At 40.3% G+C, this 25885-nt stretch overlaps 1 protein-coding gene across 7 annotated transcripts in view; it reads right to left on the reverse strand.

Annotated features, from left to right (window-relative positions):
* RBM33 (RNA binding motif protein 33) overlaps nt 1-25885 on the reverse strand; it is a 173164-nt gene that overhangs the window by 96859 nt on the left and 50420 nt on the right. For 5 of the 7 annotated variants that reach the window (XM_075922758.1, XM_075922757.1, XM_075922762.1 and 2 more), the window contains exons 8-11: nt 25253-25461; nt 22368-22617; nt 13893-13951; nt 8216-8263 (exon numbers count right to left, since the gene is read on the reverse strand). In XM_075922758.1, coding sequence (XP_075778873.1) covers nt 8216-8263; nt 13893-13951; nt 22368-22617; nt 25253-25461 — 566 coding nt within the window. The remainder of the gene's footprint in view (nt 1-8215; nt 8264-13892; nt 13952-22367; nt 22618-25252; nt 25462-25885) is intronic. The other 2 variants (XM_075922763.1, XM_075922761.1) reach the window with 1 other exon arrangement.

The following is a 25885-nucleotide window of genomic DNA, read 5'->3' on the forward strand; positions in this document are numbered from 1 at the left end:
GTTGACAACATACATAATGTTGCAACCTATTTAAACTATACCCATTGTCTTCTTGTCTTATGACTTGACTGGATAGTGTTACAGTCAGATATTTCCAGCTGTCAGCTGGAATGGATTAGCAAGGATATAATAAAATATCTTAATAGCTGAATAGACAGTATCAAGCGTTTATTCATTGATGCATATTTTACATCAGCTACAAGACATCTCTATTTTTTCCCATTTTTGAAAATTTCCAGATGTGTTTTAATAGTTTTTATTCAGTGATCTACACTGTATGATGTAAAAGGAACACTTAAGGTTTTAATCACAGAAATATCACTTTTTTATTGTTAAAGACTGAGACCGTTTATGTTCAGCATAAGCTATAACAAGAGAATCCATAGTATTTTAAACAAAAATCAGCAGAGGGGAAAGTACATTTGGTTTCAGAACTGGACATTTTCTTAAATACAAATGATGAGCTGCTGGGAAAGTGATACCCCGTTGTTTTAAAGGGCTTCAATTTTACTGGAAGTTCAGCGCACATTAAATGCTTCCAGCTGAAAGCTAACTAACAAAAAGCTTTTACACTAGGGGAGAGAGGGAACATCTACCAAATAACAGCAAAATAGTGAGTATACATGTAATCCAAGATGCCTTTTTGCAAAACACAAAATTTATTTTACCTATTACTTTGCTTGAGTAATCAGTACTTTGATTCTAAAAAAGCATTTAACTGATCTTACAACTTTGAATATATCCCCCCTTTATTTTCTTTTAACTAACTGGTTGCCAACTAAATGAAAAAGGCTCTCAAGCTAGTGTTGACAGGCAAGTTAATAGTGCTTAGGCCCCTTATTTCAAGGCAGGGATTTGTCCTTACTCTGGGGAAAGTAGGAAGTGTCAACCTCCAGGAACCCACCTGGGCTGAACCACAGCAGCAGAAACAAATGGCTACACAGAACTAACTTCCATCCCAGAAAGAAGGCAGCTGCAATGCAGGGCCTACAGTATGATATGGGAAGAAAGGAGGACTGATGGGGAGTCCTTTTCCTTGTCAACAGGGTATATAGTTTTATTGCTAATTTGGTAATGTAATAAGATTATACAATATTGAACAGAAAGAAACTCTGGAATCCAAGCAAAATCACATTTCATCCATATGTACTATAGATTTCAGTGAAACTTGACACAAGACAAATATTCCAGGAGAAGGAAAATCATACAATAGTCTAGAAAGTAAAGCTCCCTGAGCTACTCCAAAATTCAGGACTAATACTAGCCACCAGCACCACCCACTTTAAGCAGGGTAAGGGGGGGGGAGAAGGTGGAAGTAAAAATCTAAGAGGCTTCTCTATTTTTGCAACCATTTGATTTAAATGCTACATCATTTTTAAGCTCTACTGACTTTATGATTTGATAGAAAATGATTTCCCTGGCTTTTGTGCTAAGTATGGTACTTGTACCTTTCTTACTGTCAGAGTTTAAAGGTAAGCAGAACTTCTAATGAGAAAGGACAGTAGGCACCAATCTTCTTAATACCTATAAAGCAGACAAACCCTGTTTGGGATTTTTAAATCTTCAACTCTGCACAACAATGCCAAAGCAAATGCAGGCTCAGTATAATAGAGCAGGATTGACTCAATTACCAATATACCGTGGCACTGAACTCTTATTGCTCATTTCCCCTAATGGAGAAAAAAAATGTTGGAATTAGCTTTTTCTTCTAAAACATTATGTGGCTAGCTTTAGAGAACTGATTTCCTTGGTTTTTTTTGGAGACACCAAGATCAGAACTGAAGCAACGGTGATACTATGCCAGTGAAAAGCTATTTACAATTTGGTTTGTGGATATCACTATTTATATTGAGTTGAATTCTGCTCAGTTACATGGGTATGAACTTCACTGAAGCTCATGTGTTGTACTAACATAGGGTAGAATTTGGTCCTTTCAAATAACAATGATCACATAAGAATTTACCCTACTACATCATGGAAGACAAAGGACAAACAAAGCAAGCCACAGAGTACACAACTGTAAAGAACTGTAAATTATATAGTGCTTTACAGAAATGCAAAAAGCGGGTGTATCTGCCTCCAAGCTCTTACAATCTAAATTCAAAATTAATTAATTAATTAATTAATATTTTTAAAAAGGATTAATTTCTCTTAACAGAAAAAATAAAAATCCCAGTAGAGTACTTTAAATTGAATATGTTATCATTTAAATTTACTTACAAAGATAGTATTGAGGGTGAATGGAACAATTCATGTCCCGTTATCATCTTACGGACCCAAAAATTCCATTTAAAAATAGAAAGATGACAGACAAATGTGTTCAAACATGCAGCTTGTGAGAGCAAAGATCACTGTAGGCTTGCCCACCACTACCATGTAAGGTCTGCATTTAAGAGGGTATTTTTCCTTAAAATGTGTTAAGGATTAGGAAAAATGCAACTTCTAGGCAATTTTCCATCCATCTGCATTAGCAGCCTTTACAGGACACAAAAGATTGGTCTGAAGTCACCCACAGATGGTCTACATGTATGTCTTCTATATGTAGTGTATGGCTCTCTTATGACCAACTCAAAATTGTACCAGCAATGTTCCTGCTAAAATGCAGGACTAGCAGTAATAAGAGTATGTCAAGAGAAGTGAGAGGTTAATTAATTTCCTTCTTTGAAGGCATGCTAGTAGTGACGCACTGCCATTGCTCAGGTTTTATCATGAACTTTCAAAAGGGATTTGCAGATCTGGATGGGAACAGACAACAGTGGTTGTCCATTTTCTCAGGAGATGGAAACACAATGATTTCCAGACTCCATGCTGGGAACGCAGATGGTTCGTTTTATAAAATCTTTTCAAATATTAAATTGAACTAATTTATTCTGGAAATTTAAAAAAAACAATGTTGAACTCTTGCTTTCCTTTTATCCCAGAGCACCTGAAAGTCCAGTTTTACTCTGAAAAAGTGTAATAGAGACTTAACTTCCATAGTGACAAACAAATACCTGAAATAAACGTGGTTTAAAAATAACTTTATATTTAAATATTCGTGCCTGGATTTTTGAAATCTAAGAAATACTGTATGTTAAATTTACGTGACAAAGAACAAGTCCCTATTCATTCCTCATCCCCTTATACCACAAATTATGACTCTATAGACAAATACTTTTCTACAGTCTTACATGCAATGCTGGTTATGCAATTTCCCTTTATACTGACTTCCATTATTTAATCTAAGGCATAACTTGCATATTATCAATCACTTTTACAAAAATTGCAATGCTAAGTTGTGTCTACAATTCATTAGAGTTGTGAATAGCTCATTGAACATGACTTTCACACACTCAGGCAATCCTGCCTTCTGAAAGAATATGAGATAAGGTTACTTTAATCCTTTCAAAGAATTGCACTATTTTGCTTTCCTTTTTATCCCCTTAAATATCCTTCCTAGTTAAGAAATTAACATTCTCTCATACAATTCTTACACAAATTATACTTTTACTTTTCAGCATCTCTTGTTAATTACATGATGTTATCTGGAATAATCTATTAAAGAAGCAGCAATAACTTTGGTTACCAATAAAAGAGAAAACTTAGCATAAATTGCTTAGCACAAAGTTAATCTTATAAAGCAAGGAATAAAGAGGATCTAACAGCTATTATATGACTTATCAGCTTCCCAAAAAGGGTCACTCTATACTTTTTACAAGAGAGTAATTAAATACCTTAACAATGTCATTGAAACTTCATGAATCTTTCAATAAATTATACTCTGCCTCTACAACATGTTTTCATTTATTAATCTTACTTAAAATGCAAAGAGCTATGAGAACCCCATTGATAGTTAAGCAGAGCCACTCAGTTAATTCTTATTATATGGTTTAATGCAAAGAATAATGACCACTATAACCTATGACACAATTAAAACTATAGCCATCTGTCATGAGATGTTAATCCTCTTATTTCAAAGGTCAGACTTTCAAAAAGCTTTCCTAAAATGCCTACCTTTTAGAAGAAAGCACTTATCCTTCTGGATAAACAGACATGTTTTATAAACCTAAGGTGCATTTATTTTAATGTAGAATTTATACACACCACTGTATGATTTTAAGAGGTATGCATCTAATCAATTTCACTTGGTTCTCATTTACTAGGCACAATTTGCTCACTGAAATTGAAAAATATATTAATTTAGTTCTATTTTAAACATCTAAATTTAGGACCTGAACTGCCCAACAGCTTCCATTTAAGGCTGATTATAGTAATGCATTTGCATTGAGGAGAAAACAGAATGCACTGAATAGCATAATTACTTTATTTAATTAGACTAATATTTAAACTAAACCTTTTACTTAAGCCTCTCCCAAGAGGAGGTCAATAATCATAGTTTATAATACGCAGATTCATGTAATATTGAATGTGTACCATTAATTGATTGGGCAGCTTCTTTCAATAGAATCAGAAATTAGTATTTTTTTTAAAATCACAACAGAGTATTTAATTCTGTCAAACTGACTCAGGAAATGGAAAATTGGTTGAAATAGAAAAGCTATGGGAACAGTACAGGCAGATCCCAGCATGTGAAAATAAGTAGTGAATGTCTGTCCAAACAAGTCAAAACTAAAGGATCCTTATAATATAAGGTGATCCACTATCCATAAAATATAATATGTTTCACATTATAATGCTAAGACATGAGATATCACATTGAGAGATATAGGCTCAAGTCTGAGCCATCCTGGAAAATCCAGATGGTTTCTTTATCTTTACACCAGTAAAAATTCTATCCATGCTCTTATGCAGGCTGAAAGTAGAGAAGGCCTATTATGCGAGGCAAGGAGAATAATGGATAAATTTCATGTTGGGATATTTAGGTAAATAAGGCAAGAAATACTGCTAATTCTTGTTCCAAACTCTAGCTTTAAAGCCATGATGGTAACAATAAACCTTAAGGCTGAGCTCTCACTGCTCTGTATATGGCTGGAAGAAAGAATTTACAGTGATTATGGAAAGGGTATTGTAAAGTGATGAAATCTCATGTACAAACCAGAACAAGTCTCTGGTATCAGCAGGAAGAGTGGTGAAAACTTAAGTATCTTAAATGACATTAGAAACCTTGATTTCACTAAACGTTTTAAAAGCATAGCTGTTTAATTTTAAAACCAGCAAGTCTTCTGCAGCTTCACCTTCAACTTTGGTTTAAAAGTCTCTCCTCTAGAGTGTCTTGCATAAGAAAGTTAACACAAATGGTTAATTGAAGATCTAATACAAAGGGGTGATAGTACACAGAACAAAATCTGGAGGACTGGTACAACATGGCAATAAAGTTTAGGATAACAGACTAGAGGTTTCCCATTGGGAATAGAGAGCAACCACTGTGCTAAAAGACAATAAAAATCTATCTGAAGACTGATGTGCTAGAAAGTGTACAACATATTAGAAATCTCAAATTGATCAGCATTCCCAAATAGGTGACTAAGAAAAACACATTTTAGAAAGTCCTCATTTTCAGCACCATTGAGATTAACCTTCATTAAGAACAGTTCTTCATCCTTAGAGTAGAGGCTATTAATTGGGAAGACTATTAACAATGCTTATGACCTGTTGGATCTTGATAATCCCACAAGTCACCAGCAAGAATTATGAAAAAGGTTAGAACTAAATTAGATCACAAATACAAGAAATTCAGGATTTCTATATTTTATTCCAACCTGGGTGGTACAAAAGAATATTCTTGTAATTAATGTAAAAAAATTCGGGAACCTCAAAGTAAAAAACAAACATTGAGTGATCATGCTCTTTTAAAAAAAACAAAAATGCCTTTATCTCTCTCTCTCTCTCACACACACAAAACAGAAAAAAAATCTTTACAAACTATTAACATTTCTGATGCAACAAACAAATTTAAGACTGCTACACAATTATTAAATTACATGATTCCTGGTTTATATTTCCGCAGGGAAACTCCATTTTGAATGTGATTTACATAGTCCTGAGAAAATTTTATCTGAGCAAGTGCTCCCATTGAACTTACTGATACTACTTTTCCGCATAATGTTATGCACACATGTACTTCCAGGTTTGGAACCCATCTTTCTGCTCTCAGATTCTATTTATCCAATGCACTATCTCTCAGATACAGATCCAGTTTGTTGTAGGATAAATTTGTTCATATAACTGTTTCCTGTACACAATGGAGTGAAAGGTGTTCATTGGATTTTCTTAGGCGAGGGAGGGTCTGACTTTTGCCAACAAAGTCTCCTTATTGGCCTCTAATTAACTGCTATATGGAATTGCTGTATGGTTATGTTTAATAATTTGTGCTTGTTGCCCGTCTAGAGAATTTGTATCTTACTCACAAGACTCTGGGGACAAAAGTTAAATTTGTATTCATTCAAATAATGTTTTAGCAACTTTTATGTAGCTAGCAGAAAGTAAAAATGAAACTACTGAAAAAAAATCTAAGGTTTTATTCATGCAGGAAGAAAATATACATTCTAATATTTTTAAATCCACAACTTCAGGATGCCCAAAAGCCTGAGATACCAGTTAGCAACCAAACCAAATAGTCCAAGTACCATGAAATATAAATGTATGAGTTTTCTGTTTGATTTTAACGTCTATGGAGCGTGTGCATCGTGGAGATAGTATGACAAGTTAAAGCATTACTGTGGTTTAGAAACCATCTATTCTGCTCTTATTTAATAGCTGTTACCATCATGTTTAGCTGCTGCAGCTCCTCTTGCAGATGGGAATTCATTGATATGATTAAATTTGATGGTATGATAATGTATGGTAATCGTGATTAATCAGAAGCCTACTAGCAAATGGAGAATGTTGGGTATTATGTCACCTGCATTTTAAACTGCATTCCCTCTATGCCAGCCTGACAATATTTGACAGCTGGAGGGATCTCATGCTGCATCTGCTTGCTACTACTTATAGATCTGAAAAGAGAAAATGCCCATCATTCCTTCACTATCTTAAGTGCTGTAATTACAGGGCTTTGCAGGCAAGTTGTGAAAACAGTAAATGTTCAAAACCAAAGCTTTTTGCTAGATGTTGAATAAGCTCAGTCTCACATCTGCAAAGGCTATAATCTGAAAGATGTAATTTGATGCAGCAGTCTCATTCAAACATGATTTGCATGAAATGCCATATAAAGCACTATCCAAGAAATGTCAGTCAACACCACCTGATACCACGTATCCTGTTAAATGAAAACAAAATGCTTTCTACACTACCTGTGATCTGCTCTTGCTACACCGTAATCCAGTGAAAATTTCATTTACTGCTACTATTATAGTAAAGCCATAACTAAAGCAGAATAATTTTGAGGAAGTAGAACAGCAGATTTGTTTTCACAAATGTTCTTTCATTTTCATTAATAATTTACCTCCTAAACAAATGCTATTACAAAACACCTCACTGGATATCATTCAGGAATGACAGACTGTTCTAGAAATGTAAATTGCATAACAATTCAAAGCTACATGAATTAAGAGTCATACACTTGATAACGTGAACCAAAAAACTTTAGATACGAGGTTTTTAAAACCCTTGGTTTCCTTACTTGTTACACCACCTCATTATTAAATCTAAAATAACTTTTGTTTTTTGCACTTTCCAGTACAATATAAACAATTTCATTTTGCTTCATTCCCATAAAATGTTGAAGTATTTAAGATCCACTAAAGCTAGAGAGATTTTTACATAAAATGCTTTAGTATATCACCACAAAATCAGTTCAGCTAATAAAATTTCCTGAAGCTTTGCTTTCAGTTTTGGACCTCAAGTTAGGCCTGTACTCCACTTTATAATGCTACTTAGAATTTTTAACATTAACGACATGTAACGTTTGTATTATATAGGTAGAAGTGTTTGCAGCTCTGAGGCATTGCCCTAACAATCCTAGAGAGTGTTTACCTCAGACTTCAAAATGTAAAATAAGTGGCAAATGAATGGCAGCTGATAGATATAAAACATTAATCGTTCAAAAAAAAGTCACTACCTTAAGTTACCAGAAAGGTGTGAAAAATAATGGACAGCTATTTTAATGACTTCCACAAACAGCACATGCAATTATATTCTAATGTATATTTTAAGATATTCTAGATCTCAAAATATAAGGACAGTGACCCATAGATACACTCCTCCCTCAATGGGTATATCTAACGGGGATCAAAACACAGATTCACCAAAGAAATGTCTCAGTTACTTCTCTTACCCAAAATACTTCTCCTTTCCATTCTAGAGGGCCTTCTCCACCAAGTATCTGAAAGATAGACAAATGCTGCCTCCTCATTTTAATCTCATACAGACAAAGGCCCTAAATATAAAGAAATAAATACAAGTCTGCTTGTGGACAGAGGACATGACTCAAAGATCCAGTTATAGAGGTCCCCACCACACAGCTTGTGCTTCAGGATTAAACAAGTTGGACTAGTACAGTGAGAGAGAGTGTCAGGTAGTGCAACTGTAATTATATGCATCCATTGGCTGTTTCCTAGTCTCATATGAAGCATGCCAGCTGTCATTAGCAGCTTGATGGGATCAGGCATTGTGATTCAGGAAAACAGTTTGTTCCATAGGCTGTTACTTCAGGACAATGCTAAAGCTCTTGCTAGAACAAATACCTAACTGACTGTCAAACACACTTGCATAATTTCAGAACACATTAGTACTATACAGGCAGTCCCCGACTTACGCGGATCCGACTTACATCGGATCCGCACTTACGAACGGGGCTCTCTCGCCCCGGAGCTCACAGGCAGTGATCCGCCACCTCGACCTCCGGGGCGAGAAAAGCTGGTCCCGGTGCCCCTGGTCTGCTGGAGACGGTCTCCAGCAGACCAGAGGCACCAGGAGCGAAGCCGCAGCAGCGGCGGGTTCCCGCGCTTCTGAGGCTTTGTGAGAGCAAAGCCTCAGAAGCGCGGGAACCCGCTACTGCTGCGGCTTCGCTCACGGTGCCCCTGGTCTGCTGGAGACGGTCTCCAGCAGACCAGGGGCACCGGGAGCGAAGCCCCAGCCCTGCTGGAGACGGTCTCCAGCAGACCAGGGGCACCGGGAGCGAAGCCCCAGCCGCGGCGCGGCACCCCGCTGCCACTGCGGCTTTGCTCCCCGTGTCCCTGGTCTGCTGGGGGGAGGGGGGGGAGGCTGCTAGTGTGCCCCCCCCCAGCAGACCAGGCTTTTGTTGCCGAACCCTGGGGCAGAGCAGCTGGGGCGCTGCCGGTTGGTCCCGCAGCACCGCTCTGGGCACTACTGGACCAACCCAGCAGCACCCGAGCTGCTCTGCCCCAGGTGTCCTGATTCAGCCGCTGCTGGTCAGTTTCAGCAGTGGCTGAATCAGGACGCCTGGGGCAGAGCAGCTGGGGTGCTGCTGGGTTGGTCCAGTAGTGCCGAGGAGCGGTGCAACTGGAGCAACCCAGAAGCACCCCAGCTGCTCTGCCCCAGGCGTCCCCAAGTCAGCCGCTGCTGAAACTGACCAGTGCTGACTACAGGAAGCCCGAGGCAGAGTTGCTCTGCCCCAGGCTTCCTGGAATCAGCGCTGATCAGTTTCAGCAGCAGCTGACTTGGGGACGCTTGGGGTTCTTAAGTTGAATCTGTATGTAAGTCAGAACTGGCAGTAAGTTTCAGCAGCGTCTGAATCTGGACGCCAGTTCCGACTTACATACAGATTCAACTTAAGAACAAACCTACAGTCCCTATCTTGTACGTAACCCGGGGACTGCCTGTATTTATATAGTATTATTGTGACTCATGTGCTTCATGACCCTGGGCAAAGCAGTAATTAAAACAATTCTTTTCAAATCAGTTAAAGCTAATACATTCATATCTAGCCACTACAATTAATGGGTCTGATCATCAAGTGACTTAGCAACTGGAAGACAATGGGTAGGATTTTCAAAAGGACCTAGTTTCAAAAAGACCTAACTCACTTAGGGTAGACTTTACAAAAATGACTATGGATACTCCCTGCACCACTGAACTTTTATGGCTTAGCTAAGCAACTATTTTGGAAAATTTTGGCCACAGTGTCCATTTTCCCATTTTGGAAAGTTCAGTGCAATGCATTAACTTACTTAATGTGCTTTTTTTAAAAAACAGACTATTTAAAGTAACTGGAAGAATTAAATAGTATTAATAGTTGATTAAAATCTCTGCATACATTTTACTACACAAAACTAATATATTTTAAGAAAGAGCTACAATTCTACATGAAAATTTATAGAGTCTTCTTCAATTTTTACAAAACGTTAGGCTCTCTTCCGAACAGAGAATTCTTACCCTGTTGCCACAGCCCTTGGCTGACAGCCCCATCTCAGAACCATTATATACTCAATTTCCAGTAAGTTAAATATAATTATTGATAAAGATAAGTTTGCACACTAAACAAAGGGGAAGTCAGTGAGGTATTTGATATATTCCTTGAGTATTTTAAGATTACTGATTCTGTATTACCCCAGCTGCTAGGAAAAAAACAGAAGAAATGTGTACAAAGCTAAAAAAAATAAATGAACTCATGTCTTCTCCCTACTTCCTCCCAAAACACCCAAGAGACAAAGATTTACATACGTAAGTAGGGATGAAAATGTTAAAGTTTTACTTATTATTATTAGAAACTGAACATAAAAATCCTCTAACAAAAGATATTTAAAAAATGCATCATTTCTGCTAAGTATGCAAATTTCACACCTTATTTTATTTTAATAGAAAACAGGATGAATACATAAATGGAACACAACTTTCAAATTTGAAGGCAAATTTGACTTCAGTTCAATAGCTGTATACTACATTTGATAAAACAAGCAAAATATGTATAATGCTGCTCATAACAAGCTATTACCTAGCATCTTTGATATTCTATGTAAACCAGGCATGTCAAACTGGTATTTGGGGGGCCGCATGTGGTCCAATTGAAATTTTTGCAGCCCGCCACTACATTTTATAAAGGAATAAAGTGTGGCCCACTGGCCGCTCGGAGCACATGGCTGAGCACAGATCACAGCTGGCTGGGCCACTCTGCGCCGCAGCAACTGCTCACGGCCAGGGCTGCTCTGTGCACGCGCTCATGGCCGGCCAGGCCACTCTGTGCTGGACGCTCTGCATGCTCACTCACAGCTGACCAGGCTGCTCTGCACATGGCATCCAGCATGTGCTCACAGCCGGCCGCTGTGCTCATGCCACCCTAGCATGTCTGAGGAAGAAATATGTGGCAGCGGCAACGGTGACTCCGTGACCTAGGTATTAGGTTGGGGGGCTGGGAGTGCCTGGCTCTGGGGGAGTGGATTGAGGTTATTTTGTTAATATTTTGTTTATTTATTTATTCCCAAATAAAATAACAAAATGTATATTAATGTTATAGCAATAAATGTATTTTTTTGCAATTGCCTGAATAATTATGTTCATGCAGAATCTCAACCTTACAAAGTATCTGAAATTTTCACAGAAGCATGTTCTATTTGATTAACCATGGTTTATACTTGTTTTTATTTCAATAAAACAAGTTATGTATCATAAAAAATTAGAAGTACCTTAAATTTATATCTAAATTTAAAATTATTTTATATGCGCAAATAACAATTTTGCACATCAAATATTGTATTGTATTAAAACTAGACCTGAAAATATATTATAAAATATGCCAAAACAATCCATAATAATAAATACTTACAACTTTCTGATACAGTACATTTTCTTTGGTGGCACTGAAAGCTATCAGTTTTCGTTTGCGTGGACCTAAGCAGGCTCGAGTTTGACATGCCTCATGTAAACCATTGTAAAGGACTTTACAAGGGGCATCAGTAACATCGGGCCTATTTTACAGATTCAGGAAACTAAGCCACAAAGAATGGAAATCACTTCCCAAGGTCTTATCTAGCAAGCCAGTGGCAGAGCCAGGAATAGAACCCAGGTCTCTCAAATCTGAGGTTCAGTGCTCTACTAGGATGCACAATCTCTTCACTTAACAAAAATAGATACTAACCAAAAGAATTCTCTTAGCTCCGAACATCAGCTACTTAACAAACAGCAGGTACTAGTGCCTATATAAGAAAGATGTTCCATTTTTCTCTAGGGAAATTTTCAGAGGAGAAGAGAAAAATATTCCTATCGAGAAAGAGAGAGACACACACACATACCCCCACCCCTACTGCTAAAAGGAAAATATTTTAAGAGTTCTAATTCTACAGCTTATTCAAAGAATTCCAATTCAAATTTTAATATGTTTCTGTAAATACATTTTCAGAGATATGATTACAACAGATTTACCCATTCTTTCTTCCTCCAATTTGTTTTAATTTCAAAATCTGATTAGCAGATTAAAATATATCACATGAAAACAACATGTAAAATTCTAAGGTACATAAATTTAAACTGCTCTTTGTGAAAATTAGAACTAATATTTTTAAATGCTAGGCAGATTTCACTATTTTGCACTCAGACTTGCTCAGATAAAAGTATTTCCTTAGTTACACAACAGTCAAACTGTGATAACCTGAAATATAGAAATTTCACAAAAGTATGACAAAATTCGATAAAACAATAACCAGGTTTCGTAAAGCCAGTTTTAGATTATTTAACATGTTATACTTCATAAAATAGATTCTATAGTCATTAATATGACTATCAGTATAAAATGAACAAGTGTAAGTAATTGATTCGATAAGGATCTTGCAAATAAATATTCTGCACAAATATTATCCTCATATTATATGCACATGGAAATCACAAAACCAGAATATTTTTTTCTAATCAGCCTTTTCTAGCTACAACTGATTTCTATACAGATGAACTCTGTTTACTACAGGTTGTACCTCTATAAACCAGGACTCTCTGGGATGCAGGGGAGTGGGAGCTGGCCGGCGCAATGCGTGGGAAGGGAAAGCAGCACAGGGTCTCGCTGGACTGCCTGGGAGACCGGGAGCCAGGAAGCCCGGCATGAAGCTCAGCTGGGCTGCGGGTGGAGGATGAAAACGGAGGGGTGGGAAGTCCAACACACAAACCCAGCAGGGTTGCCCAGGGAAGCCAGTGGGGTGGCAGAGCAGGGGGGTCAGAAATTACCTCCCCATGTCCTGCAAAATGCTTTATCTGGGACCAATCAGGTCCAACTTGTAGTATATTTTGCTACAAGAACATTTACTTCCCTTTACACTTTCCATATATTACTAAGGTTTAGCTTTTCCATGAGCTTCATGTACAAGAAAATCCTGTGTCGATTTCCAAGTTTTGGCAAATGAAGGCAATGATACACAAAAATTACTTTCATTTACAGGATTTGCTGTTCTATGTGAATAACTAAAGAGTTGTAAATAACTAAAATGATACAAAACAGTAACTGGAAAACTGAATGAAGTATGCAAAAATCACTTATTCATACTCAAAATAAAACAGGAAAATTAGTTTAGAAAAAGAATTAAAATACATTTAGTATATTTGGAAACCAAAAGAAAGTAAGATGGGAAGGATCACTCAACGCAAATCCACTTTTGGTATAAAAATAATGAAACCTTTTAAATGGTTAAAGCAAGCAGAAAATATGGCACTGATTTTTATAATAAAATACAAATACGGGGCTTTTTAGTCTGAGGTTTTTTTTTTCCAGTGGCCTTTTTAAGAGATGCCAGTAGGAAAATGAAAAAAGCTCTCTACAATAAGATGCATTTGTACCTCTCCCATTGGAGTAACTGGTTCAACAATTTTAGAGTTAAACAGAATTAATTCTGCTCTGAAAAGTCCATTGACCTTAAGCTTTTAACAAACATTTTCAACTGAAGAGATTACTGTCAATATTTACAAATCCTTAAAATTATATTTCATTGGAACAGCTTTTATTTGCTATATTAATATTTCTTTGCAAATGTATGCTTATCCATATCACAGAAGGAGAAACAGCTGCTACTCACAGGAAATCTCTGCGGTCCTACAGTAGGTCTTGGCTGAGTTGGGACTGGTAACAAGGGCACTGAAACAAGAAACACCTTTTAATAGCATTTATTTTAACCTAACAGTTATTGACTTTATCTACAAAAGTAGTCACATAGCAGATCGTAATCACTGCTGGTTAAGTTTACTTTTAAGAACTAAGCATGTGTTCCATAGTCCCTAAAATTAGCCAAGTGGAGACAAATTTTCATAGCATAAATTAGATAATGCAATCCTGAATTTTCCAGAATCAAACCTGTTGACAAAGGAAAACCTATACCTGGCAAAACTGAAGGAAGTCAACATGTAAAGGTGGATCTAAATGACATAACCATACAGAGTTTACATGCTAAATTCTTGTTTTCTCAGACCCTTTTAGATTGTAGGGAATCACAGTGACAGATTCCATGCTTCAACAGGTCTTTATAACATCCTAACACTACGTATACTAAGGCATCATAGCAGATAAGGTGCTAGAATGACTACAGAGAACCTAAAATGGGAGAGAGAGGGTAAAAACATTCAGAATTATGCATGGATGTCACCTATTAAACATTAATGAATGGAAGCTTCGGGGGGAGCTGAGTTAATCTGTCCAGGATACACTTAAAAAACAACAAATAGTCTGCTAGCACTTTATAGACTAACACAACATGTAGATGGTATCATGAGCTTGTGTGTGGACTGCTCTGGGTGGCTGGACTACTGCAGCCCAGCAATGCGCTGAAGCACTCCCCTCCGCCCACTCCCCTTGTTTAACCGGTTAAACAATTAAATGGGATTTTACATACCTAATCAGTACATCAGACTCCTCTATATCACTGTTATATTACACACAATTACCAAAAGTCTTCCCTATATGGTGCACAGCGAAACACTGTGATACCTCAACTGATGTGCTAACTAGAGCTGGTTGGGAAACGTTCAAGAAATATTTTTTATACTGGAAAATGCAGATTTAACTCAAACTTTTCTGGAACAGCAGTAGTCTGAACAGATTTGGAAATTCAAAAAATTTTGGAAAAAAGGTTTAAGTTGTTGGAACATCCCATTTGGAAATTTTCTACATGAAAAATTCCATTTTTTTCCAGCTCAAAATTTATATACTGTAAGTTTAGTAAATAAAAGGTTGAAATCAAAATGAAGCATTTTGAAAATGTCAAACCAAATCTTTTCTTTTGGACTAAAAGTCTAAGAAACGAGATTTCCACTTTTCATCCTGATTTGGGATGATCTCTCCAAAATTTTCCCAGGATGGAAAAACATTTCCCACACATTTATCAAATACTGACTTTAGATGGAGGCCACTGTACTATGTTTTTGAGAAGAAGGAATCAACATTAGAAGAAAGGCCATCCAACCTCACCCACCTTGTCTCTAACACCAGTAGACCAACTGGGCTACAACTACACTGCATATATACATTCTTAGAGGTATTCACAGCACTTGACACTTCTATCATTGAATTAATAAATTCCATATTTTGGAGGCTCCAACTCCTATCAACTGTTTCCTCAAACTTCTTAAAAAGTGAATAAGATACAAGAACTAATATATTGGGAACTATTCTTATCTCACACCTGATTATATTGAAGTACTGGGCTAAGTGCACTAACTTTTCACGTTTGGAAGATTGTATTCAACCTCTGTATTCAGTTACAGTAGAAAATCAATTTGATGGTTTCATCCTAGTTCCTACTGAACACCTGTCAGCATCATACAGTCATCACCCAATTTGGAAAGATGGGGAGTTTGACAGAAACATGACTAAAATAGCTGAAGTGTTACAGGTCAGGGCCAAGATGCAGGGGGGGGGGGGGGGGAAGCTGTATAAGGAACACACAAAAAATAGGCCAGCACTCTGTTCAACTGTCATTATCTGTTTTGGTACATTGCCTCTGGCAGTGCTCCCCCTCTTTTTTTTTAAGCACACAAATGAATATAATGCTCGTGAAAGATGATAGTTCAAATCATTTCAATCCTTGTCTCTCTGCTGAGATAGCAAAGATAGCTAAAAATCATCATTTTTTTTCTGAACATCAAATTAATCCACAAAATTTTAATGATACAAGAGGGAGAACTGGTGATATAACGTTTTAGAACAGCACAATGTTGTACAGGATTTTGAATAAGAATGGAAATAAATAGCTGATGGTAAATGACTAGGAAATAATAAAGAGAGCAGAAACCATCCATGTCTCTTGTTAAGGCAATTTAATAGTACAGTGAACCCTCGCTACTTCGCGGTTCGACTATCGCGGATTCACGACTTCGCGGACTTTTTTCATTACATTATGAATCCGCGATGGTCGAACCGCGAAGTAGCGGTTACCAAAACTTTAAAAAGCCTCCGGGGAAGCCGGCGGGGGGGCATCCCAGGCGCGCCTGGGCTGCTCCCCCGCCGGAGCCCCTCCGCGGCTTTCAAAGCCTCGGGGGAAGCCGGCGGGGGGGCATCCCAGGCGCGCCTGGGCTGCTCCCCCGCCGGAGCCCCTCCGCGGCTTTCAAAGCCTCGGGGGAAGCCGGCGGGGGGGCATCCCAGGCGCGCCTGGGCTGCTCCCCCGCCGGAGCCCCTCCGCGGCTTTCAAAGCCTCGGGGGAAGCCGGCGGGGGGGCATCCCAGGCGCGCCTGGGCTGCTCCCCCGCCGGAGCCCCTCCGCGGCTTTCAAAGCCTCCGGGGAAGCCGGCGGGGGGGCATCCCAGGCGCGCCTGGGCTGCTCCCCCGCCGGAGCCCCTCCGCGGCTTTCAAAGCCTCCGGGGAAGCCGGCGGGGGGGCATCCCAGGGATCCCAGGGGGGGCGCGCCTGGGATGCCCCCCCCGCCGGCTTCCCCCGAGGCTTTGAAAGCCGCGGAGGGGCTCCGGCGGGGGAGCAGCCCAGGCGCGCCTGGGATGCCCCCCCCCGCCGGCTTCCCCCGAGGCTTTGAAAGCCGCGGAGGGGCTCCGGCGGGGGAGCAGCCCAGGCGCGCCTGGGATGCCCCCCCCCGCCGGCTTCCCCCGAGGCTTTGAAAGCCGCGGAGGGGCTCCGGCGGGGGAGCAGCCCAGGCGCGCCTGGGATGCCCCCCCCGCCGGCTTCCCCCGAGGCTTTGAAAGCCGCGGAGGGGCTCCGGCGGGGGAGCAGCCCAGGCGCGCCTGGGATGCCCCCCCCCGCCGGCTTCCCCCGAGGCTTTGAAAGCCGCGGAGGGGCTCCGGCGGGGGAGCAGCCCAGGCGCGCCTGGGATGCCCCCCCCGCCGGCTTCCCCCGAGGCTTTGAAAGCCGCGGAGGGGCTCCGGCGGGGGAGCAGCCCAGGCGCGCCTGGGATGCCCCCCCCGCCGGCTTCCCCCGAGGCTTTGAAAGCCGCGGAGGGGCTCCGGCGGGGGAGCAGCCCAGGCGCGCCTGGGATGCCCCCCCCGCCGGCTTCCCCCGAGGCTTTGAAAGCCGCGGAGGGGCTCCGGCGGGGGAGCAGCCCAGGCGCGCCTGGGATGCCCCCCCCCCCCCCCCGCCGGCTTCCCCCGAGGCTTTGAGGATCCTACTTCTACTTCGCGGATTTTCATCTATCGCGGTAGGGTTTGGAACCTATCTACCGCGATAAACGAGGGTTCACTGTAATCCTCGCCTTCCACCCCCCCCCCCCCCAGAAAACTGCTTTAAAGTTAGTTTTAAAGGATAAAATTGAGTCACTACATAGCAATTTAGTAAGTTAGTAAGAAACAGTCTGGTAACTCTGTTGAATTCGATAGCTCCTTAAAACACTTATTGGGATAGTTATTTGTTATATCAATATTAAGAGGAAAACCTGAACCACAAACTCTAAAACTGAGCTGATGTGAAATTATTGCTGAGGCTGGGAACCATGCTGTCCTATCATATTTGTTAATTATTCATACTGGAGTGTATTGACCATTCTAGTGTTCAAATTCTGGGGTGGAAGAGGCAAGAGATTTGCAGGAGGGAAGGAAGAAAGTTTAACACATAGCAGTGTGAAGGACCTAGTATACAAAGGTGTGACTGGTAGCTGTATGTCAATGGGTCTGGCGAAGGTGTGACTGGAAGCTGACATAGTAGATTTGAAGATTTTCACGAGTAAGTTTCTCTTTCCTTTTTTCTAAAAAGAGGTTAAAGAAAGCATGGAGTATAGTTGTGTTCCTCAGGTAAAAATTTGATTTGAACATCTATCTTAAAAAGTAGAAAAAAAAAATCTCATTTGAAGAAAAAATAGCTCAGACAAGAAAATTGTATAACCCAGATACAAGGGGTATGAAACTATTTTGTGGGATTTCTTTGGCTTGGAGAACTGGACTAGTAATGGCAAGTTCTTCTTATATAGAAAGAAGAGTTTATCTTTGGTATGAAAACAGGAGTTACCTACAGACAGGACTTTTCAGTGGGAAAGCTTCAAACTCACTCTTCAGGCCAAAGTGGTAGCCATTAGGGAGACTACTTCCACAATTCTGATGCAACAGTTCAAATGGCAGCCTTGTGACATACTACACTATAACTGTTGAGACTGTTTCAGAAGATGTTTAAAATTATTAATTATGTTTATTACAGTACAGGCTAAAAGCTAACCAAGAACGAAGTGCCACTGTTGTATATAAACAGAGTCCTAGCCCAGAAACAGCTTATGATCTAGACAGAGAGGGTGAGTGAATGGATCTAAATTATTACTGGATGGATGATTTATTAGTAAATGTAAATTTATCCGCTCCCCCCCAACCCATACACACAAATGGATGAAAAAAATATTTCCTTTAATAACTGAAGTTTACATAATGTAAAAAATGCTGCTTTTGAATTTATTATATTTCTATTTAAGGATATTTAATTTGTATATTTTGAGACATATTTTAATAGCTATAAAATTTTAACTCTCAATCTCAGCCTCTACTATCATTAAATAATTGTGACTACCCATCCCAAAATTTCACAGCTATGAAAGTGTAAATAGATAAATATTTTAAAATTTCTTAAGCATAAATATGTCAAAAATTTACAAAAAATTAAATTCCATCAAACCTAGGTATAATACACCCAGTGAGTAATGTATTGGCAACAAGCACTTTTGTTCTACAACAGTTATTTTACTGATGGGTTTAGTTCAAAGGGAACACATAAAATGGAAAGATTAGGAAAAATAAATGAAATCATTAGAAACAGAAGAGATGACACTGAAGGGAAACGGTACAAGGGGGCAGGGCAGGGGAGAACAAGATAAGAGGCAAGTGTGCAGTAAGTACACCTAAAGCGAAATGATAATAAAAGGAGTGGAAAGAGAAGGGTAAGAACAAACATTCAAATCAATCAGAAAATGGCAGAAGTTGTCCAGTCAAAACTGAAGTTATCTGAATAACCACGGGTCTCTACTTTGGCTGCTTCTGCTCCTGCCAGTTGAAGTCTCTTGGCTGGTTCCTCTTGAACATTTATCTCAAGGCTAATTGGCATGAGTGTAGGTAGGTACTACCTGGGATCTAGTGCCTTCAGAGAAGGGGTTCTTCCCCCACACTTCCATATCCAGAGGATGCTAGGAGTGAAGGGTGGCTTGATCCCATTTTATCCCTACCCCACCACCTAAATGCAGTTCTCTCTGCTTTGCTTGCTTCTGGTCCTACTGGCTAACATCTCTGACTGGCTTCTCTCTGTCACTTTCCCCAGAAGTTTCACAGATTTAGAGAAAGAGAAAATAGGAGTGTGGATAGTAAATTTCCATGATTCCTATTTAGAACAAATGTCCTTAGTAAAAAGACCTAATCATACTTGGGCTCAGCCCTGCTGTAAAATTATTTAGCTGAAATTCCAGACAATCCTGCAAAATAGTTTTAGTGACTTGAGTTCCAGTTTTACAGAATCTGCTAGTCTCAGTACCCTAAGCTTCAAGTCTTGGTATTTCCAGGAAGTATATTTCAGACTAAATGGATTCAAATGAACTTAGTGAAACTGTGATGTTGTCTGATTAAAATATGACCACGTAGATCACTGCTGTTATCATTGTTCTATAACAAACAAATCTTACACAATGTGTGTCAAGTAAGGTGTCAATAGAATTATGTTGTATGTATCCTTTTTGTTTCTGAAGTTATGAGTACTGGTTCTATACCTTTATTTCTAATGTGTTTGCTTCTGGCTACCATCTACAAAGTATTTAGCCTGGAAGGGGCTATTCAAGTCAAATGGCTCTTCAAAGAACACAACTCACAATGGAAGATGCCTAGCTATACTTAATGGATTTTCCTGTGGACATTCTAACTACAGTATGGATGATGGTCTCTAGTATGACTAAGTGAAGCATGCATTGACATGTGATTTGCCCATGTGACTCCAAAATCCACCCTGTTTCTAGTGTTCCTTGTTCCTTCTAAGATGTGTGGCAGCACAGCTTCAGAGGTGATTAACCAACCTGCCCAATCAGTCAGCTCTGTGCACAGAGCCCGGAGCCTCCGACTGGGTGGGACTGATTAATCACCTGGGAAGCTGTGCTGACACCCACCTTAGAGGAAATACTGCTTATTACCTGTAATTTTTGACTAACTGTGCAGAGAGCACTGAAACATCTCCATTTTGCCTCTTTCCTGTTCAAATCCATAAAAGGGTGGATGGAGGATGTGCTGGTATCCTTTTTTGAGGTCAGAGTAAAAATTCCAAACACTGTTTACTGGAATTAGAAGAGGCAGGCTGTTCATCTGGGGGTTAGACTTTTACTGACTGATTGAAGAGGTGCGGACAGGCAGAATCTGATTCTTTGCTTTTTATCAAATACATTCAATGGTTGCTTTGGAAATCTTAAGATGGGTGAACAAAAGTGATTCATGCAAGACTAAGGACCTTCTAGACTACTGCAAGTATTGCAACCTACTAACTGAATAGGCGGGAAGTATTTGCTTTTATAAGATATGGAAAACTGAAATAATCTCCAGGAAACAGCCATTCTGAAACCCATATGTGAGAAGTGGATCTGGTACAGGATTAACATACTTAAGATTTCTCCCAATTGGCAAAGCCTAGTCCTGGCAATTTTCCTTTATTTGATAGAATGATAAGTAGAATGTTAGCTTTAAGTGAGCTCTTTGTTTATTTGAGGAGAAAAAATGTATATGATCAGAATGTAAAAAAAATATTTCTTTTGCAAGTACTTCCAAAAGTCACAATTTATACAAATATTTTTTTCTTTAGTTTCAGATTCAACACAGCCAAAGAAATTGCAATTTCAACTTGTTGCAAGTTCTCAAAAAAATGTGACCCAGCAACGGGTCCTTGAATTAAACAAGTTATGGAAAAAGTTTGATTCTCAGGCTTTGAATCAAATAATCCATTAGCAATAGTGGAGTTAAGAACAAGCAGAGCATATCATGTCAGGAGCATCATAAATAATGGACAAAACTTGCATCTTTCATACAATCATTATACAGATAGGAGCTCCCTTGTCCAGTACCCTTGGGAGCTGACCCATCCCGAATGAGGAAATTTACCAGACATGGGGAGGTCCCCTGTCACCAGTCTCGTAGGACTCTCTCTCCCTGCGGTTGGCTCTGCTCTGGCCCCACTGCCACTGGGCTCCAGCCTGCTGGGCTTGGACTTGGGCTCTGGGTCCACTGGGGCTCCCAGGGGTTGATGCTCCCCAGCCACCGCAACCCTGCTTCACCCCGCCCCCCAACTGGGAATCCCCAGGGACAGGGCTTGCCGGTTAACCCGTTTCTGCCGCCCTCCACCAGGGATCCCTGGGTATTGGGCTTGCTGGCTGTCCCATTTTTGCTGCTAGCTGTCCTGCTGCTGTCCCGCCCAGCCGAGGCTCTCTGGTGACAGGGCCCTCAGCCGATTTGTATTCCCAGGTGCCAGAGCTCTGTGGTCCAGCAACATCCATCGTCCTGCCGGACCACAGATGTTGCTAGACCAGAGTCTCCCAGATTTCAGGGGTTCAACCTATACGTTGAGGGGTGCCACAGTACAGCTGCTCCCCAACTTACGAACCGGTTACGGACCAAGCAATTGGTTGTAACTCGGTTTGTTCGTAAGTCGGACCCCATAGAGTTACACGCGACAGCGCTGTTTGTAAGCACAAATCGCGTTTGTAACTCGGGGTCCGCCATTTATGACAGCTTTAGTCATAAATGCGAATGGTCATAAGGGGACCAGATGTATAATCACAGATGTTCTGAATGTGCCTTGCTGAAGCTAGTATACCACTTGTGAAATTATAAGCGGGAGCACTTAACTTCTGAAAACTGATGTCTAATATTTAAATATGCCTTCTTTACATCTGGCACGTCAATTGTTCCTTAAAGGATAATGCAAGTTTTACATTTAGTGTCATTTTAGAGAAGAGCTACTAACTTTTACAAAATATTTGCTCTATGATTAAGTAGAATTTAAGCCTGAAAGTATGTTATGTAAGTTTGACTGAATGATCACAGGAAAACTGTGTAGATATTCTCTCCCCACTCCCTGCATGGCAATGCTAATTCAGAACTTAAAATATTTAGAAAACTCACCTTGCCCAGGTGTCACTACCGTCCCTTTGAAATGTGGGTTTATATGTATGTTCTTTGGTTGCTGAGGTGTCACTGGGGGTGGAGTCATCATTATTCCAGGTGTTTCAATCTGGGGTGGCATATGTAGCCCTGGAGGAGGAGACGAATGATGTTGATGCTGAATAGGAAGTAGCGTTTGTAGCTGTTGCTGTGGGAACAGACTCCTAATAGGCTGTTGCTGGTGAGGAGGAATTAACCTCTGTGAATGACTCTGCAAATAATCAAAAAGAACAAAATTCCTTGGTTAAAATCCAAGTACCCTGATGAAAAATCAGAAAAATTAAAGTTGGTATCTCAGAGAATGGGGGGAGGGATAGCTCAGTGGTTTGAGCATTGGCCTGCTAAACCAAGGATTGAGAGTTCAATCCTTGCAGAGGCCATTTAGGAATTTGGGGCAAAAATTTGTCAGGGATGATACTTGGTCCTGCTGTGAAGGCAAGGGATTGGACTGGATGACCTTTCAAGGTCCCTTCCAGTTCTAGGAGATAGGCAATCTCCATTAATTTAATTTAAGGTCACAGTTTCCAATAGTTTCCAAGAACCAGCTGAAACTACTGCAACTACCAGCATGGGAAGGAATAATCTGAAAGTAAAAAATATCATCATGAAGGGGAAATAAGGCAGGGAATGAGAAGTAAAGGAAAGGGCTAAAAGGTTATTCATTCTTGTGTGTGGTGCCCAAGCCTAATTCACAGACTACGACCAACAGCCAAACAAAACTTAAAGAGATGAGAATAAAATGTGGCAAAGACCATGCTGCATGTCCCGCTAGAGTCAGCGGCAGTGTCATGGAGGGCTCCGGTGTCAGTGTTATCACTGAAGTGTGCACAGGGGTCGGTGCTGGTGCCCCTGGAGTTGGTGCTGGGGCTGGGATTTGGGTCAGCACCAAGAACAGAGCCAGGGCCGCTGACAGAGGTGGTGCCAGTATATTGGTTGAGGGCACCAGGGAGGCTCTATGATGCCACCTTGGGACTGGTGCTGGAGCACTTAAGGCCAAAGCCTCGGCCCTGTGCCATCAAGAGTGTCTGTCTCTTTCCCCTCTCCCCCCCTCAAGGACGGCACTTGGGTCAGGGACAAAGTCAACTTGATTAAGTCCCTTGTGGCTTGAAAGGTATCCTGCGTTGATGGCTCCAGGTGGACTTCTGCTGGAGTCCCGGCACGGGCTGATATGAAGTCTGCCCAATCTCGAAGGTTCGGGTGTCGAGCCCACTGGTGTCCCATGTCCTTCTCGAGGGTGTACTGTCAGCACATGCTGCGATAGAGACCGGCTCCTGCTCAGCCTCCATTTCTTCTGCAGCACCATCTCCATATTGGGGAGGCCCTGGAGTGGTGGGGTGCTTTACACACAGAGGCCAGTGTGTTCTGCGTGGCCAGCGCAGGGTTTGAGGTCGGTGCTGGACAGAGAGCCACCTCCATAAGCGAGATTTTAAGGTAAGACTCATACTCCAGCTTGGTTCACGGATTGAATCCCCTGAAAATCTTGCAGGACTCTGAAAGGTGGGCCTCCCCACGGCACTTTAGGCAGGCTTCATGGGGATCCCCACAGGGCATAGGCTTGAAGCACACGACTTGAAGCCCTGGGGCCCAGCTATGCCCCACCACAGGAGCAGGGAGCGCAAAGCGAGTCCCCACGCCAGAATGAACTACTTAACACTGAGAACTGTTTACAGAAGAGAACGAACAATTAACAGCAACTCTAAACTAAGACAACTAGGTGAGAACTGCTAAGGAGCACTTGCAGAGAAAGAACAGAGCACATTCCAATGACCATCACGGGAGGTAAGAAGGAACTGAGGGGATGGAGGGCCAGCGGGAGTATATATTAGCCGATATAGCAGCACCACTCCACAGGGCTCCCCTGCTGGCCCAACAGGTACCGCTAAGGGAAAAACTTCCGACAATGCATGCACACTGCACGCGCACACCTACATGGAACAGAAATGAGCAATCATGCGAAGAAGAATACTTAGTGTTAAAAAAAAACTAACATCACTATTTTAACACCTTTTTAAGTCACCAGAGATAAATTCAGCAGATAAGGAAATATTTGGTCACATTTCTTCCATCTAGGTTAAGCAGCAATCAGTAATGTTGGACTTAGTGTCAAAATCATAGATGGCTCCCTTATACAACCGGAATTAACCTGTTCCTCTGTTGACCCAAAAAACAGAGTCTCTTTGTGTCATTTGAAAAAATGCTTGCAATTTGGATACTAAAGTGGAAACGTGACATTTCTCATACTTCCACAATGCACAACTACAATTAGGTGAATAATGAATATTTTGGGATTGGTACCAATTCTAAACAATCAGGGAAGATTTTAAAAAAATATTTGACTAAAAACTAATCTGTTCAGCAAATTGAGAAGTTCAAAAAAAGTGTGTCAAACCAAAACATTTCATTTTGATTTTGCACATTAAAGTTTTAAATTAGACTTAACACTTCAAAAGGGAGTCATTTTGAATGAAAAATTCAGAACAGTTCAATTGCAAAAAAAGGTCTAATTTTTTAAGCCTTTTCACTGACCAAAATGATATAAGAAATTAAGAATTCATGGAGTGTTTCAGCGTTGCTGAATCTACATTTTTCACATAAAAATGTTTTGGTTAACAACGTGTGTGAAGTTCTAATCACAAAAGTATGAGAAGCCCATGTTACCTTTAAGATCCATTGGAGCTGCAGTACAATAAGGTTTCAGGTTTTTGAATCTTTGTGAATGATTAAGAATAGTGGAGATTTTTTCTAAAATTCAACCTAGTTTTGAAAGACAAGGACCTACAAATCAGTGTAACTGCTATAATTATTTTCTTAAAAGTATCATTTCCATGAAGAAATTACTGTGTTACCGCTGTTGGTGGCTGTGTTGGCAGCAGTGCAGGCCTGTGATCCTTCATTCTTCCCCTTTCATTGTTGTCTCTCCTTTGTTCTCCCATTCCATGACACATTATGGAACCTCCTCTCCTCCCTCCTCTCCTTGAGCCATAGCGTCCCTGTTTAAACTGTCTTTCCCTTTCTTCAAATTCAAATAACGCTGCTTTGGCTTCTGCAGAGAGTTCTGTTATATGGGAAAAATGCGTATGTTAGCTATTTGCTATAAGGATTAGAAAGACCACAATGACTAGAGAAAAGTATCACTACAACCAAGATAAAATTTGCAAGCTCTTTGATCATCTTAAGGTGGCAATGGCATGTTAACATTTCATTAAAGCAAAATCAATGTTTTTGTGCATTTGTAACTACTACAAAGGTAAACGTAGTAGAAGGTTAAGAAATTACCATGAAAATATTATTTTACTGTTGCAATCTGCCTTACAGTTGTCGATTGTTGCTTAAGAAGTTTAAGTTACATGAAAGTAACTACATTGTCAGCTAGTAACTTAATTGTGTTTACCCACAGAAAAAACATTCAGAAAATGAAGCGGCAAGAAACACTAAAGAAAATGTTATACTGAGTCTGCCACCATAACCAGTTTTAAATG

The sequence above is a fragment of the Pelodiscus sinensis genome, chromosome 2, assembly GCF_049634645.1.
Source record: "Pelodiscus sinensis isolate JC-2024 chromosome 2, ASM4963464v1, whole genome shotgun sequence".
Taxonomy (NCBI): Eukaryota; Metazoa; Chordata; order Testudines; family Trionychidae; genus Pelodiscus; species Pelodiscus sinensis.